The following is a 17,447-nucleotide window of genomic DNA, read 5'->3' as shown; positions in this document are numbered from 1 at the left end:
TGCTCGAACATTTTTATTCAAAACCAATGCATCTTTCTAGTACAACTCATATTTGCGCCTATCTGATTTGATTGTACTAATTGATTATATGTTTCCCACCTCATCTTACAGTGCACTTCATTTTACTCTCCCGTTGTGAAGATGCATCCTCCCACTGGGACCCCCTTCATGGCGGTGAATTTCCCATCTCACACTGCTGGTCAGGCTCAGGCAGGTCATTTCCATGTCCAGCGCTGATAGGCATTGATTGAATCCCCACTGCTTTGACCCTACTTTGAGCCCCAGGGGAGAAGCTTAGCGTCCAATGTCCAATACCACCAGAGCTGCATTATCTGTTATACTCCATCATAATTACCTTCCAACCATGACCGATGTCTCCTCATCTTCATCTTGCTCCACAAAAATGAGCTCAAGGGATTGAACGTGGCATAATGATATTTAATGATGCAATTTTAATAGCTGACATGAACGTTTTATTTCCAAAATGAACGGAGTGAAAGACATACGTAAACGTGGCAATGCATTACCAGAATGGACATCTTCCAAAATGTATTTTTCTGTGATTCATTTTTTATGCATGAAATTAGTGTCAGGAGTATAAATTATTATTTCAATTCTTTGTCAAAATGTTTGTTAGAAGTTTGGAAGTAAATAACCTTCTCTCAATGAAAGATACTGAAAATTACCCAGAACATTTTCAAAATAGTTTCCTGAAAGACTCCCAATATTCCCAGATAATTTCCATGAGTGATTCCAAAAATGTGCTTACACACAAAATTACCCCAAACTTCGTAGAAGGTTTCATAAATTTATTTTGTTGTCCATTTTTGCATTTATTTTGATGAGACAGGGAAGAATAACAGGAAATGTTGGAGAAGAGAGTAGGGAAAGACATCTGAAAAATGTCAAGTGTCAGACTAAAATCCGGGTCAGAGAGTGTAGCCTCTGCACATGGGTCGCACACTCTAACTGCTAGGCTAAACCTGGGCCACATTTCCATGAATTTCCCAAAGTACTTAGAAAAAGAGTTCTACCTAAAATTTCCATAAATGTTTTTAAAAAATAACCATGAAAATTTCCGAAAATTTCCATGAACGTTTCCCCAAAGAATTCAGAATCAAAGTTTCTGAAAATGCCAGAAAAATTCCTATGAATGTATACAAAATAACCCTATAAAAGTTTCCAAAAGTTTCAACAAAATTAGTTTAATAAAACTTCTCAATGCACAATTTCAATAGAAAGTTTCCAAAAATTGCAATGAATGTTTCCAAATATTAACCATCACTGTTTAATTTCCTCGAATTTCCTTGAAAGTTTCTGAAAAATTAAATGAATTTTCCAAAAGATTTTTAATGACATTGAATTATTCCAATATTGTTTTTTTTACAGCTTCCAAATAGTTCTAATGAAGATTACCAAAAGTTTTCAAACATTTTTCAGTTACCCAAATGCCTCTGAAAGATTTCTGTAACATTTAACAAAAGTGATTATTTTCGATCGTTTTTTTACAACATTTTACAGGGAGTTTATAAAAACTCCAAAAAATGTCAGACGAATGTGCTCCAAATCTCAAAATTAAATTACGATAAGTTTCCATATATTTCTAATATGATCAAAGTTCTACCCTGACATTTCAGGGCCTGTTTTAAGCTACCTACTAGTAAGGAGCAATAAGTTAACCCTGAAATTGCATTTACATACTATTGTCTACGCACATAATGCTGATAACTATGTTGGCTGCTGCTATCTACTGGCTACAGGCACTCAAATATAACTCTTGATGCATTGTCCATAACTCATGACAATTCTAATCTGTGTAGACTGCAGCAAAACCCCAACACACTAGCTCTCCTCTTAGACACATATTCACTTTTTAGCACATTAAGTGCACATTAAGGGCCCATCCAGGGTTAAGAGAATGACTCTTGCAGAAAAACCTGCAAAGTATGACAGCTGTTTATTCAAGTTCCTAATCTGCCAGCCTCTATAATCTTTGACGAACAATTTGGAAAGCAATCTTTTATCTTTCAGTTCTCTTCAGAAAAAGTATTTGGTGGCTGAAACTAGCCGACCTGAGCAGAAGGCCACCTATAAATCAAACTTCTGAGGGAGGAGATCTGAGATGACCCAGACCAATTAATCCAATAAGGATTTGTGGGGCAGCACCTAAAGACAGGTGTGGTTTAATGCTCCTCCTGGGCTGTAAAAAATGTGACCATGGAGTACTCTCAGGAGATCATTAAGTCCCGCTCTATCTGCAGGTGTCACTACAGATAATCTATCTTCCTAACTCTTGCTGCATGACATACTGGACACTTCACCTTCCTGTCTATCATTGAGAAGCTGAATGCATTAATGAACAGGCTCATCTGTCTTCATAGAGACTATCCCAAACTGACCACTCAGTCTGATGCAACAGATATGGACTGCTAACATAAACCCACCCACAGGGTGACTACTTCTTACTATTTCCACACTTTGTATACAAGAAACCAGAGTAAAGGTTTCAACTCATGTGATCATTCAGTCAGCAAAATGCTCCCCCTCCCATTGCTTCTTTAAAAACAACAGACGGTGAAAATGGATTGCTTGCAGGGATATTAATCAATAAAATTATATTTTGTTGTCAGTGTATAAAGCATCTTGTCAAGTGCTAAACATGAGATTTGGTAACAGACGAGCAGGTTCAGTGACAAACTCGAAACTATCACAGAATTTCCTGGATAGATGCCAAAATATATTTATATAATGAATGTTACTATATTTCTTTTATCAAGTTATTGTAATACTGTGCATAATACACAGAAGTGGATAGTCTTCTGAAGTACTCTGATCATTTTCATACAAATACCCTATCAGAATGAAAAACACTTGATTACAAAAAAAAGTGCTGCATTCAAAGTTTTAGTTGGTGTGAAAGAGGTTTTGGTTTCAACTTCTTTCTTATATATAAAAACAAAACTACATAAGAAGAAAAAGTACTACAACTTTTATTACAATATCATAGTTTGTTGTTGAATGTTTTACAGTGAAGGATTCATTTGCCATTTTGCTCTTGTTGCTGGTTGCACTGATTATAACTAAATTCTATGTTGTCAATGAATCTTTATTTGTATAGTGCCAATCCATAACAAGTGTTATCTCCAGACTCTTTACAAAAAGTAGGTAAAAGACCTTACTCTTTGTGATTTAATATTACAAAAGAGCAGGTAAAAATACCTTACTTATTACTATATTACAAAAAGCAGTTAAAGACCGTATTCATTGCTAAATTACAAAGAACCAGCGTCAATCCATCATGAGCGTAGCATAAATTGTTGTTTCATTTTTGTCTGCCTGATTTTGTTACTACATTCTTAAGCTGCCGACAATGTCTAGGGGAAAAGTGCAATGTTTCCTTTTAATATGTAGAGTAGAAATGTGACGAATCAGATGAACCCTTATACAAAAAAAGAAATTAAAGTGCAGTTCCTCTCAACCTCTGTTTTTCTTGTTGTTGCTGTTGTTATTCTGTAGTTACATTAAATATATTGACTCAGTCGAAACTTTGCACCACTGTTGACAACTATGATTTTGTTCACCAATGATTACTTTTTCCTTTTCTGTGTTACATTAAATGTAAATCAATCGAAACCCTGCAAGATGAAGAATACACCCAAAATATGAGCTACCCTTTGACATTCAATTCATGCTTAACCTCATATGATTAAGTGAAACAAGGTTTATAAGAACCTGAAATAAAACAATCAACACACACACACACACACACACACACACACACACACACACACACACACACACACACACACACACACACACACACACACACACATAGAGAAAAAAAGTAGACTTAAGAAGATTTAAAAATAAAGCATCTCACATGAACCAATGAGATGGGGTTTACCCCCCAGCAGGCATTCGATGGAGGGAAATCGATATCCTCACATGAGGCTGCGACTCTATGGTACTGAAGCCGAGCACTCCAGGTAATGAACTGCCTCCTTGATATATTTCTCTCACAGGGTGGTATTGCAGTGGTGCAACATGGTACTGCAACAGCAGCAATTCTTTGATTAGCCATCTCTCTTCCATCACGCTTCCCTGGCATGCAGCAAAATCTCTCACACACGTACACTAAACAGTCCGTCAACATGTCAGCATGTCCAAATGCTCATGTGGTTCATTTCATCTTTCAGACTGCAGAGAAAGAGAAAAGTCAAATACAACCTCCAGAGTGTAGCATCATTTTCTATGTGATGTGTCAAGTCAGTTCCAGGTTTATATCACTTTTTCTGTTATGCAGCTATTGTTTCATTATTATTCAACAACAAAATAAACTCTTCTAAAATGTAATGCACATTAGTTAGTCACAAGTCTCTGTCAGTCTCCTCCTGTCAGGATCCTTGGAGCTGTTTCCTGTCTTTATTGTGTCCACTGAGAGTCAAGACAGGGTCCCCCCCCCGGCTAGACTTGATTAAGATGATTCAAGGACAGAAGCTAAAGTCTGTTTAGGATGATAACAGAACACTTTATAGCCAGACCAAAACAACAAGGCCTCTGCAGACAGCAAAAAATATACAGACTATGCTGTGACCCTTAAAGTAATTGATGATTGCATGCCATATTGCTTAAACAATTATGATACAATTTTACTATACATGTCTGAATGTAGGTGTAGGAAAGGATATTTTAAACATGTTTTTTTTTTTTAAGAAAACCTAAATTTTGATTATTGTGTGTGTGTGTGTGTGTGTGTGTGTGTGTGTGTGTGTGTGTGTGTGTGTGTGTGGTGTGGTACCTTTGTTTGCCTGGATTGAGGGAGAAGTCATCCACAGCACGGTCGTACTCTGTCCTAATGTCTAATGTGTGTATATCCTGTATATATATATATATATAATGCATACAGATGGACTAAGATGTGACCCCGAATGACCCATGAATTGCAATATTTATCTATGTTTATTCTTATGGTTTCTCACTGTAAATCCTGTATCTTAAAGTAACGCCCACTCCTATTTGCCGATTGTATATCTTTTTGTTTGTTCACTTCGACGAGCTGCACTTTGCATAGTGGCTACAAATCAGAGGGTAGTTACTCATTCTTTCACTGAAGCAGAAAGAGTGATATTTAAATATAGGCCTATTGCTTTTTAAAGATAATATGTATCATGCACACATATGATTCCACAAACATATAAGAAAACAGTGCAGTCCATGGCCCTGCCCCATCCATTCAACCTAATAAAAGACAGGCGAGGTTCAAAACCTAATCAGCTCCCATTGATCTGCTCTTAGTGAGCCAGAAAAGAAGTATGTGGAGCAAATCTATAATCCCTTATAAGTCCTTGAGGCTGCTCCTCATGCATGATACAGTTCCTTTACTGGCCATAGTAATGAGGCTTTAAGCAGTGTGATGACTGTAAATCTGCTACGCTAAGATTGCACTGCCCCTGATCTGACTGGACCTCAGCTCACTAAATCTTAAATCCTGTGCCATAGAATAATTAACTGTCCACTCTTGAGCACACTTGCCAAAGCAGTGTGAAGTCAGCAAATGATCACAGGTCACCACGATTTGTCAACCTATGTTTATTGATGGGAAGTTATTTAGGGTCCCCATTTGTAGATCGACATCTGTACTAAGGTCTCTGGGTTGTATATTTGTGGTTTTGGATAAACCAAAGCTGTGAGAACAAAAACTTCTGATTCACAGTATAGACAGAGAAATAGTGTATAAATTCCACTCTGAACCTGCATAACCGAGACCTTAATAATTTGGATTTTTTTTTTTCATAAAGTTTTCAAGCAGAGTCAAATGAATAAATTTCATGTGCCATTTGTTATAAATGGAGATGCTGGATTCATCCGCATACCATCAAGAAAAAAACAGTATGTATTTTGTTTGTATTGACGCCTGTCTTTACCATTCCCAGTGCAAAAGTATAATTATGGCAATGATATAAATCAAAACTTTAATTTTTTGAAACAGCAAATGGCACAACAAATGTGCTGATGTGTGATCAGCATGTAACCTACCACCAAAAAGCATCTGCTAAGGTGGTGTAAACTTGCAGTAGCTGTCGCTGATCGGAGTCCTGGTATAGGACCTGCGGGACCTGCTGGGGGAGGATAGGCTGCTGCGCACAGACGGAGCGTAAAGAGCTGTTTGTCTCGAGGAGGGAATGTTTATGAGCCGAGTAGTTTCAAAGTAGCCAAGCCGTGCAGTAACAAGTCTCGCTTTGCGGTCAGTGATCTGTTTTTCAGACATTGGCACAGTGCAAGTGTCCGAACTGTGAGGAGTCCGGCATGTCCGAAAGACAGAGAGCTGACGACCGCAGCTTTGAGGCTTCATCACTGACAACTTGCGCGGAGCAGATGGTGCCGAAAAAATGACTCGGACTCTCCCCATCCTACTCGCTTCCTTTTTCTCTTTGCTTCACGGTAAGTGTGTAGCCTCTTTCTTACGTTATATGACTTAATTATTTAGTAGGCTAGCTAATTAAGGAAGTTCAACGCTTTTATGTGTGCCTGCTCCAAACTGATTTGAGTAAAAATCCCATGTTGTTAGTGGATAGTCTTTTTGAGAGGCGTTTCAAATTATAATTGTAAATGCATGAAGTTTCAGTGCAGTACGGGTGTGTGCGTGTCTGTGTGTGTGTGTGTGTGTGTGTGTGTGTGTGTGTGTGTTAAGACACCCAATTTATTGCCCCTTTTTTGTATTGGAAAGTAAATAATTTTTTAAAGGGCTTATACTTTTTATTTAAATATGCTTAAATAGGCTTAAAACTTAAAACTCCTATATTCCATAAGGGACAATTTGATGAGTCTTTCCCGCCATCAAAGTTGACACTTGAGGGAGGAAGATATTTAGTGTATGAGAACAACATACAAGTATCCAAACATATAAAACAAAGAATGGTTAATATAAGAAATAGCTTCCTAAACCTGTAAAAAGAAGAAAAAAAACATCTTTATACATACTCTATAACAGCTCAATCAACCTTCGCCATGTTTTGGTTTATTCATTGGCTTCATTATGTTCTGAGGACTCACACTGTATAAGATTTTTGTAGAACCATGTTTTCAGTTTTCTTCAGAGTGACCTTATCAGCTCCGCAATGGCTGACTCAAGCAATGTATTCACACGCCTGACCTCACTCTCAATCAACATAATGTCAACATAACCCTCACTTTACAAATTCAATCTATGCACACACTCACACTCACACTCACACACTCTCACACTCTCACACACACACGTAAAAAAACACACACACACTCTCTCACACACACACAGACACACAGACACAGACACACACACACACACACACACACACACACACACACACACACACACACACACACACACACACACACACACACACAGAGAAGTGGCCTTGGCAGGGCAGATTTTGTATGACTGGTCTCTAAAGTGCTTCACTCCACATCATCTGTTAAAGGGTGCTGTGAGATCAGATTGTGTTTGATGGGACCTCTCTAAAATGACTGACAGGGCACAGTCGTGGCAGCATGCTCTGACACATTGGGCAAAGCTGAACCCTGCTGAGCTCCAGGTGTGCTGATAATGACACACAGCAACTGAAAAAAAATACTGGGGTCAGAAGTCTTATTTTGTTCTTGCATCACATAAAGCTGCACAAAATGCACATGTGCAGATTCTCTGAGATTATGCAGCCATGAAATTCACTCTGCTGACTACTGACAATAGTAGCAGTTCTTCCTCTGCAGGCCCATCATGAGTAAGTCCACTCAGCTACTCCAAACCACATGTGGGGTCATTAATAACTAGCTGCATGTAAGGAAAATGGAAGAGGTGTTGCTACATGTATTCAATCTGTTCCAGATGAGAAGCAATGATCATCAGTTTCAATCAGGCTTGAGTTCACCTCTGACACAGGCTTCATTTATCATGGAGGGAGGGAAGAAGGCGTAGTTTAAGTGTTGGTATTCTTAGCTTCTTCTCATTTCAAACGTACAGAGCATCCAAAAGTTTGGTTAAAAAGAAAAGCCGACTTCTTAACTTGCAGTCTAATCATCTCCCCTCCACCAGCAATGTGATTACTTTGATATGACTTTGCAGTCTTTAAATATAATTTCCACAACACAGTCATGTCTGGCTTTCCTAATTGACAGCTGCTGTTTTCAAAAGGACCTTGAAAGTTATATATGCAGTCACTAAATGAGAGTCTGTGGGATTCAGGTGAACCACTGAAGTAAGAAAAGTATTTTGCCAAACAGATTTGTTCACTTCCTTTTGTTTCAAGAATCTCTAAAACAAAAGGAAGTGAACAATGCAAGAGTGTAATAAAAACAGGGCAGCAGATAGCTAGCTTATGGTTCATTAGACTGCATCAAAATAGTGTGAAAGCATGGCCATAGTACCCAGGCTTCCAATCGTGGCATAGACAGGTACTTGTATCCACTACATCAGAATCAGTGATACTACCTGCCTGTTTCCTGGCCCAGGACTGGTATAAGTCCTGGAAGGGGGGGATGATTTTTTTCTGCAGTCCTTATAGTCTGTGCACAGAACAGACTGGATGATGGCGGTGTAAAACATGATCAGCAGCTCCTGGGGCAGGTTGAATTTCCTGAGCTGACGCAGGAGGTACATCCTCTGCTGTGCCTTCTTTCTGATTGTGTCTATGTGGAAGGTCCACTTCAGGATCCCAGGAACCTGAAGGAGTCCACAGTAGACACTGTGCTGTTCAGAATGGTGAGGGGGGGGGAGTGCACCAGAGAGCCAGCTGTTCCAGCTGTTCCAGCTCCCGTCTGTAAGCACACTCGTCTCCGTCCTCCATGAGACAGATGACGGTGGTGTCGTCTGCAAATTTCAGGAGTTTCACAGAAGGGTCTCCTGAGGTACATGTGACAAAAGTTGTCATTGATCTACATTGTGACACCAGGTATCAGCTGTGCTGACTCAGAGGAGCGTCTCATGAACTGGCTGCTGGGAAAGAATCGCTACAATCCACTCATCCGCCCGGCTGTCAACAGGAGCGCCAGAGTCACGGTGAAGCTGCAAGTGTCTCTGGCTCAGCTAATCAGTGTGGTAAGACACCAAATACTTCTGCCCACTATGAAGATATCTGTGTATTTATTAATGTGAGTATGAAGGAGATAATACATGCTGGGGAGACAGAAGAGAAAGACAGAATGAAAGGAAGTTGAGAGTAGAAAAGACAGAGCAGAGCCACAAAGCTTTCACAAAGCAGTTAATTTCACAGCGGCCTGCACAGAGAAGCCATAGCTCTGAAAGAATGGATGACGTGGAGGATAGATGTGGTCAGCTGTGATCTCTGCCTCTGTCATGTTCAGATTGAAACTTCAGCACATTGGATTAAAAGGGGCCATAAAGCTGTTTCAGCCACAGTGATAGAGCCTCTACTCTGATTTACAGTGGACGCTCCTCCCAGCTGCAGATCATGGCAGCATGGTTCATGCAGCCTCATTTTATGAGTTTACATTGTAATACTTGGAGTAATTTTTTTTAAGGTGCGTGTCATGACAGTGTGATGGGAGTTTTATATACAAACATGTTGACAAGCAATCTGAAATGCTTTCCAGTTGGATTGGTTTTATTATGAACTTAACCTCAAACTAGACATTGATTCGAAACGGAAGGTTCATCTGGCATTGTTTAGTAAGGCCACTTCTCTGCGCTCAAGCCTTGACTAACCCTGCTTTAGAATGTCATTTTGCAGACCACTAATAAGTCACAGTGTCAGGCCCAACAATGCAAGATGGGCTGGTCCACCAAGTTTGGTGTAAAGATACCAACAACAAAAAGTGATCGAGATCATAACCAGGTTTTCTGCAAAATATGTCTTTGAATTCAGGGAAACTTTGCATTGTGATGCATAATGATTAACAAAAGAGGAGAACACAAAAGTATATATATATATATACATATAATACAAATTGAGGGTCGCTGGTGGCTCAGTGGTTAGTGCACGTGCCCCATGTATGGAGGCTGTGGTCCTCCAAGCGGGCGGCCCAGGTTCAAATCCAACCTTTGGCTCCTTTTCCATGTCATTCCCCACTCTCTCTATCCCTGATTTCCAACTCTATCCTCTGTCCTATCTCTCTATTTAAGGCACACACAAAAAAAAAATCTTTTAAATAAAGGCAAATTTAAAGCAATAACAATTACAATATATATCTAGATATAATTTTTAGTTAAAGGTATGACAAAGAACATGTGCAATTTGCAATAATCTACTTGATTTGGCGTTTTTGTTTCCCATTTAACATGAGGTGTTAACTGTTAATATTGTTGTGTATGAAGGTTATTAAAATATTTAGATTTCTGACTTAAATTAGCACTTAGCATCAGCATATTTACAGTCTTGGGTATTACAGAGACTATTTATTTTTACCTTTTTTTTAGTCTGACTCAAATGTATTTGTGCTTGAGCAAGTTCTTGGAGTAATTGTCATTTCTCTCGTACATTTCCAGAATGAAAGAGAACAGATCATGACCACAAATGTCTGGCTCACTCAGGTAAGTTTGATGAATCTCTGTGTCATAAGCTGCCAGTCAGCCTGGGTCTTGTTAAATGTCCTTCCATCTGAACTTGAATTAAACCGTATCCTTTCATCCTCTTTAAATGTGGAACAAAACACTTCTATAATTGTGCTCTAAATATATTTCACTGATAATGAAGCATGTAATGCGAATTAAGTTGGTCCTGAGACAGCAAGTAGAAGTCAGACTTCTGACAGGTCTCTCCGTCTTTCTCTCCAGCACTGGGAGGATTACAGGTTGTCCTGGGACCCAGCAAAGTACGAAGGTATTGACAAGCTACGTATTCCCTCCAGGCACATCTGGCTCCCTGATATTGTTCTGTATAACAAGTAAGCATTATCTGAAAACCCATTTCGAGATTTTACAATGATTGCAGAAATAATAAAAAATATGCTTATTCTTTTTTTAGCCATATTCTCCAACTGATTTACTTGCGCTTCTTCAGGTTTTATGTACAGGCATCTTTAATGCACCTTTAAGTCTATCCTATTTGGTTTTGAATTTGATTTAGAATGATGCAGAAAGTAACTTTTTTCTTATCTTCCTCATGACTGCACTGTTTAGTTTATATTTTGTGCAAAAAATACCAAATAGAAAACACATGAAGAAAAAAATTAAAGCATACTGTATGTTTTGGTGGGGTATGGGTATTAAAGTTCCCTCTCTCCCTCTCTCTCTCTCTCTCTCTCTCTCTCTGCCTTTTTTTTCTCATTAGTGCTGATGGTACTTATGAGGTGACAGTCTTCACAAATGCTATAGTCCTCTTCAATGGCAGCATCAACTGGCTTCCTCCAGCGATCTACAAAAGCGCCTGTAGGATTGAGGTCAAGCATTTTCCCTTCGATCAGCAGAACTGCACCCTGAAGTTCCGCTCCTGGACGTACGACCACACAGAGATCGACCTCATCCTCAAGTCTGGGGTGGCCAGTATGGACGATTTTACACCCAGTGGGGAGTGGGATATCTTGGCGCTGCCAGGCAGACGGACTGTCAACCCTTTGGATCCCACCTATGTGGACCTTACCTATGACTTCATCATCAAGAGGAAGCCGCTTTTCTACACCATCAACCTGATCATTCCCTGTGTTCTGATCACCTCTCTGGCCATCTTGGTCTTCTATCTACCATCAGACTGTGGAGAGAAGATAACCCTCTGCATATCCGTCCTTCTGGCGCTCACTGTGTTCCTGCTTTTGATCTCAAAGATTGTCCCTCCCACTTCGCTGGATGTGCCTCTGATTGGCAAGTACCTGATGTTCACCATGGTGCTTGTGACCTTCTCCATCATTACCAGTGTGTGCGTGCTCAACGTGCACCACCGCTCTCCCAGCACTCACACCATGCCCTCCTGGGTCAAGCTGATATTTCTAGTCAAACTGCCCGCTCTACTCTTCATGAGACGCCCTTGTAATATCTCCGCACGCCAGAGACTTCGCCAGCAGCGGTGTCTGCGGGCGAGGAGAGCCATTTTGGGCGTGAGTTACCCAGTTGCATCTAAAACTGGTATCACCATGTCGTCCTCTGCCCTGCTATCCCCAGACTGTGTCTTTCCCACACCAGGGCACAAAAATGTACCTCCTCCACTGAGTCACAGCCACTGCAACAGGAAAGGAGACCTGCAGCCAAATGACCTTACGAGTTGTTTTGCTTCCACCCAAGATCTCCTGCAGAACAGAAACTCAGACTGGGCCGCCGATGTCCAGGAGGCTGTAAACGGGGTCCGCTATGTGGCAGAGCACATGATGGGAGATGATGACGATCAGAGTGTATGTAAAAACATTTCAACTTTATGTCACAGTTCTGAATATTTAAACTAAGGAAAGAAGACCCAATTGCAGAATTAACAAAAATGATATATTAAAAAAAATGGCTAAACAAAATCTCACTTACTCAGGGGTCCAAAAATTAAATAGCCCACAATTAGTCCCAAAAAGTCCAACAGAAAGCAGGGAAATTATCAAGAAGCAGAGGAAACACAACATACATACCAAAAATGCAAAATATGGCTACACACTGCTATAGACATTTTTTTTCAAATCTTAACCGATTATAAAAACAAAGGGTGACCATACAGCAAGGACAGTTCAACACATTTTTAAAAATGTAATCTTCTGAACGCACGCACTTGATAATTCAGGCAGACCGCGAGATCACACACTTGATGTTTGCGATAAGATACGATCAAACTTGACTTCAGAAGAACAAAATATGGACAACATTCAACGTTGTCATCTGGCTCTCCTGACGTGTGTTCTATTTTGCAGCGGACACAGAACTAACTGCGTTATACAATTTGTAGCGTGAGCTGGAGGTGAATTGTAAAGATACACAACGTCAAGTTATCGACGCTTCCCAGTCTGATGTCATTGGCTATTGTGTGTATTCCATCGTAGGCAGCCCAACCTGGAATCTTTCTCAGGATCAGAGAGGCTCGGACTCGATCAGGAGCAGTAAATTAATTTTATTGACACTACACGAGGATTGGGCCACGCCCACTACGTAGGAGACATTTTTACCACAAAGATGCGTGACACAAGAAGTAAAAATAAATCATTGAAATCTTATGAGTCTAAAATGAATGAAATGATCAGAAAACACAATTGCATTGCAGTTTCAAGAGTTTATATGGCAAAAAGGTTTACATTTTTAATCTAAAAACTGGTAAGGTATGAGTTGAATTAAACACTGTCCTCTTCCATTTTTGACCCAATAAACTGGATCAATAGTGTTTGTATGACATGATAACATTTACGGTAAAGTCTGTGACCTCTGAGGCACAGGAAGGAATAACCTTAAGTAGTGCCTGTGACCAGCAAATTGATGACTGACTTTAGGTAATCAATTGCTTCCTCTGATAATCAATACAATTGAGGAGGGAACCAGGCGTGAGGAATTACTCGTTCCAACAACTACCAAGGACAGGGCTGGAAATGAGGTTAAAGGGTCAATAGATTCGTCAGTGAACGTCTCTGCAATCTATAAATGGTCAATATGGAAATGATCCTACCAAAGATAACTTAATATCGTTATGTCTTTATAAATATGTTCAGTCTTTCAATACCTGAAAAATGCATTTCTCTAACAAAGCAGTATTACTGTGATGAGTGAATGTAACACAAAAATTAGAAAGATTGTAATAAAAACATTTCCCCCCTATTTTCTACAATTCATAAGCTCATAAATGTTATGTAAACCAAGAGATGTTACATAAAAGTGGCAACATGGTAAAAGGTATGACATTAAAAAGAGGAACACTCTCACACCAATTCATTCATTCACTCAGATACACTCTCTGCCCTCCATTGACTCTGCCATACTGATGTTTAAAAATGTCTGTGTACATTTTTTTTTTTACAAAAAATGTTTTACAAAAAATGTTGATTATAGTGTTTATATGTGATTTCTTTTTTTTCTTCACCTTTGCAGGTAATAGAGGACTGGAAGTATGTGGCCATGGTGGTGGATCGGATGTTCCTGTGGATCTTTATGATTGTATGTGTGGTGGGAACCCTGGGCTTATTTCTCCAACCTGTCTTCCAGACTCAGATTATTCCGAGCAAGTGAGCCAGCATAGACACCCCTCGCATGTGACGGAATAGAAATGCCACAGAGCAAATTAAGGTTTACTTAAAAAAATTATACTGTATGACAAGAAAGACCAAAAGCAGATGTTCCTCTGTAGCTATTGAGAGGTGTTTCTGTTGTAAGCTTAAAGCCTTTGCAGCCATACTGGTTGGTTGGAAATGACTACACTGCAACTCAGCATGTGCCAAACTTCACCACTAAGGCACCTGATATGCTTATACCAGACAACCACTTATCAGAGGGACCAACAAGATATAAGTCCATGATGGCACCTAAATACAATATCTGCTCTTAACCAAGACTGCAAAGTTAGCGACAATATAACCCTTTACAGGACCTGATATATTGAGGAAATGGTACAACTGAAAAGGACCCATTTCAACATCATAGCTCTGAGGTCATTTTCCTTGTCCATAAAGGATTCTACAGAACTGGACTGAATGTAACATTTACTGCATTGATTTATACTGAATTGTTGCATAAATATACCCCAATATAACAGACATATGAGGAAGATCTGCTTGCTGTCAGATGACAGTTGATTTTCTTTGTGTTCAAGATGAAATGTGATGTGTGATTAAAGAAGGGATAATAAAGGTAAAATGTGCCCTCTTTCAGTTTGATTCAATCTATGAAATCACCAATAAAGTCTTTAAATCGTTGGGGTCCAGCCAAAGTGCTGGTGCTGGTGATAAAGTTTATGCTCAGAGCCAATGCATTAGTCGAAGATGTGCCAAGAGGACATTTCATCAAAAAGGCCATCCATTCACTTGAAACGTGCAAAATGTGTGACCAGGCAAAAATAACAAATCAGTTAGAGATGGAGCTGATTTCCATTATAACGCCAAAAGTGTGATCCCATAGTTATAGTTAAAGATCTGGTGCATACAATTTCTTAATAGGGCTTTAAATGTTTTTATTGATGATGAGAGAAAACTACAAAGTGCTTTCTCAAACTGTAAGGTAAGGCCAGGAAAATATAAATGATGCTTCACTAAGCGTACAAACTGACGCAGGGCTGAACCTTCAGCCACACATTTACTACTCAATAAACAGTGCTGAGTGGGCTTGTTACAGATTCTGCAGACTGTTGTTTATAATCTCGATATAGCAACAGCATCTATGTCAAGATACGCACTTGATTTCCTTTAATTTGTGTTTCAACCTTTCAATATCATTCATGTTTTTTTTGCTCTAACTCACCTGTTATCTCCCTGTCATTAATGAAGGTAGAGCCAGCGTAATCCATCATCTGTTTCAATCCAAACAAAGCAGGAGTTGTCATTGGACACTCATGGGAAGGTCCCATAATCACGAGCCTCCCCGTCAGCAGCATTTTGTAAATTAGTGTCTAATAAGATATGCATGGAAACATTGCTGTGAAAACTTTTCTATCACAGGCAGGCAGGTAACATTTATAATTATAGTTTACAACTAAGATCTACCACCATACACTCTTTAAAAATAAATTAGAGTATTACCATTTCTGTCTGTATTGATGCGATGATGTTTTCCTGTACCCCTCAAGTGCAGCCCCCTTCTCACTTACCTGAGGGAGTCGACAAGGCAGGGTCAGACACAAAACAGAATATCTGGTGCCAGAGAGGATTTAACATTTGAGGGCCCTGCTACAGGGCTGAAAGCACTTGGACCTCTCCATTATCCACCTGAGGGACCGAAGTGGGAAACCACTGGGCCTGGTAGTGGCTACCCTGCTGGCCACAGAAAAGAGAAATAATATAATAAAATGGCATCACAGAGAGAAAAGGAAAAAGTCGAGAGCTAAATACATAAAAGGATATTTTTTGGGGGGGAAAAAGTACATGAGAAAATCGAAATCAATAAGGAAACTATAAATCAATCAGGAATAGTTCTAAAGCTGAAAGGCCACCAAAAATGAACCCAGCAGCACACAGGCTCTATCGATTTTTGTTGATGAAGGCTATGTGGTGATTTAATAAAGGCGTTTTCACAATGAGTGGAAACTATATGTCAACACCTGTGTCCACGGTCACTGTCCACAAGAAATGTTGGTTACACTGCATCTGTCTCAATATAAATTTAGGTAAATCCCCCTAAAATATTGTAAATATTTCGCTTAATCAACAAAATTAAAGTAAAAAGAACCTGTTTTTTATTATTGTGAAAAGTATGGACTTAAACGATTCAAGCTAATCTGCTTAATCAAGAGCATGGTTTGATGATATTTGATTAATTAAACAGCTCTCTGACTATCATCAAAGGAAGTTACAAATGGCTAATGGTCATATCTGGTTGTCTGGAGATCACAAGTTAATCATTTCTTATCTTGAGATAACAAAGCCTGTTGTCTCTTGATTTGCTTGTTCATGTCAGATATAGCTTTGTTAAAGGGAATGTTTTTGTGTTTTATTGGGGCTTGACAAAATTATTAACTTGTGATTTTAATAAAACAAGTTTCAAAATGTTTGCATTTAAGCCATTATTATGCTGAGTCAAATGCTGCAAAATGATGGTGGGTTGTGGGGTGACGCCACATGCCCAAGCCCCGCCCATGTCTGAACAATAAGGGGAGTGCTAGAAAAACAGAAATGTAGCTCGTCAACTATCCAAAAGTTTTTTTTATATTTGTGGGAATAATGTATAGTGTTCAATCACTCATCGTTAGAAGCTAATAGAACAATTCATTGTCCTTCATAGGCCGTTGTTTGTTTTTACAGTATTTTTTTTGTCACGTCATTCGCCTATTTGCTGTCTTGTAGCCAATGTTTGTTGATGTCTTTTTTCATTTGCGTTTTTATGCTCTTGGTGCGAGCCAAATTCCCCGAGGGGCACTAAAAGTTTCATTGATTAATTTCCTCTTTCCCTCAGAGCCTTCATTTTTAGGAACATGTAGGCTCGTAAGGGCCTGATTTAAAGCAATTTAAGATCTTATCTGTAGCCACAGGAAGTCTGTTTTTGATCTTTAAGTAGCGGAACAACGTTTTCTCTTTTTGTTCTGTCTGTCACCGTGCAGTTTGCCTCATCTGTTTCACGCCTGTCCGTGTAGCTCGCTCTCTCTTTCTCTCTCTCTGTAACCCTCTCTCTCTCTCTCTGCTCTCTCTCTTTCTCTCTCTCTCTGTAGCCCTCTCTCTCTCTCTCTCTCTGCTCTCTCTCTTTCTCTCTCTCTGTAGCCTCTCTCTCTCTCTCTCTCTCCCTCTCTCTCTCTCTCTGCTCTCTCTCTCTCTGTAGCCCTCTCTCTCTCTCTGCTCTCTCTCTCTCTCTGCTCTCTCTCTCTCTGTAGCCCTCTCTCTCTCTCTGCTCTCTCTCTCTCTCTCTCTCTCTCTCTGCTCTC

At 39.6% G+C, this 17,447-nt stretch overlaps 1 protein-coding gene across 1 annotated transcript; it reads left to right on the top strand.

Annotated features, from left to right (window-relative positions):
* The first annotated feature begins 6,090 nt into the window (after positions 1-6,090).
* On the top strand, positions 6,091-14,751 carry chrnb4 (cholinergic receptor, nicotinic, beta 4 (neuronal)). The gene is made up of 6 exons (XM_020645163.3): positions 6,091-6,441; positions 8,928-9,073; positions 10,481-10,525; positions 10,769-10,878; positions 11,265-12,315; positions 13,976-14,751. Exons 1-6 carry the CDS (start codon positions 6,390-6,392, stop codon positions 14,111-14,113), a joined length of 1,542 nt encoding a protein of 513 aa, XP_020500819.2. The 5' UTR covers positions 6,091-6,389; the 3' UTR covers positions 14,114-14,751.
* Positions 14,752-17,447: the final 2,696 nt, after the last annotated feature.

The sequence above is a fragment of the Labrus bergylta genome, chromosome 3 (assembly GCF_963930695.1).
Source record: "Labrus bergylta chromosome 3, fLabBer1.1, whole genome shotgun sequence".
Taxonomy (NCBI): Eukaryota; Metazoa; Chordata; class Actinopteri; order Labriformes; family Labridae; genus Labrus; species Labrus bergylta.
The sequence above is the reverse complement of the archived record's forward strand: the minus strand, read 5'-3'. Positions and strand labels throughout refer to the sequence as shown.

What these genes read in the sequence shown, in the direction of transcription:
- chrnb4 (XM_020645163.3), top strand. Translation starts at nt 6,390, where the DNA reads ATGACTCGGACTCTCCCCATCCTACTCGCTTCCTTTTTCTCTTTGCTT. An exon ending in CTTTTTCTCTTTGCTTCACG is followed by an intron (nt 6,442 to 8,927) that starts GTAAGTGTGTAG and finishes TTGTGACACCAG; the next exon opens with GTATCAGCTGTGCTGACTCA. An exon ending in CAAATGTCTGGCTCACTCAG is followed by an intron (nt 10,526 to 10,768) that starts GTAAGTTTGATG and finishes CTTTCTCTCCAG; the next exon opens with CACTGGGAGGATTACAGGTT.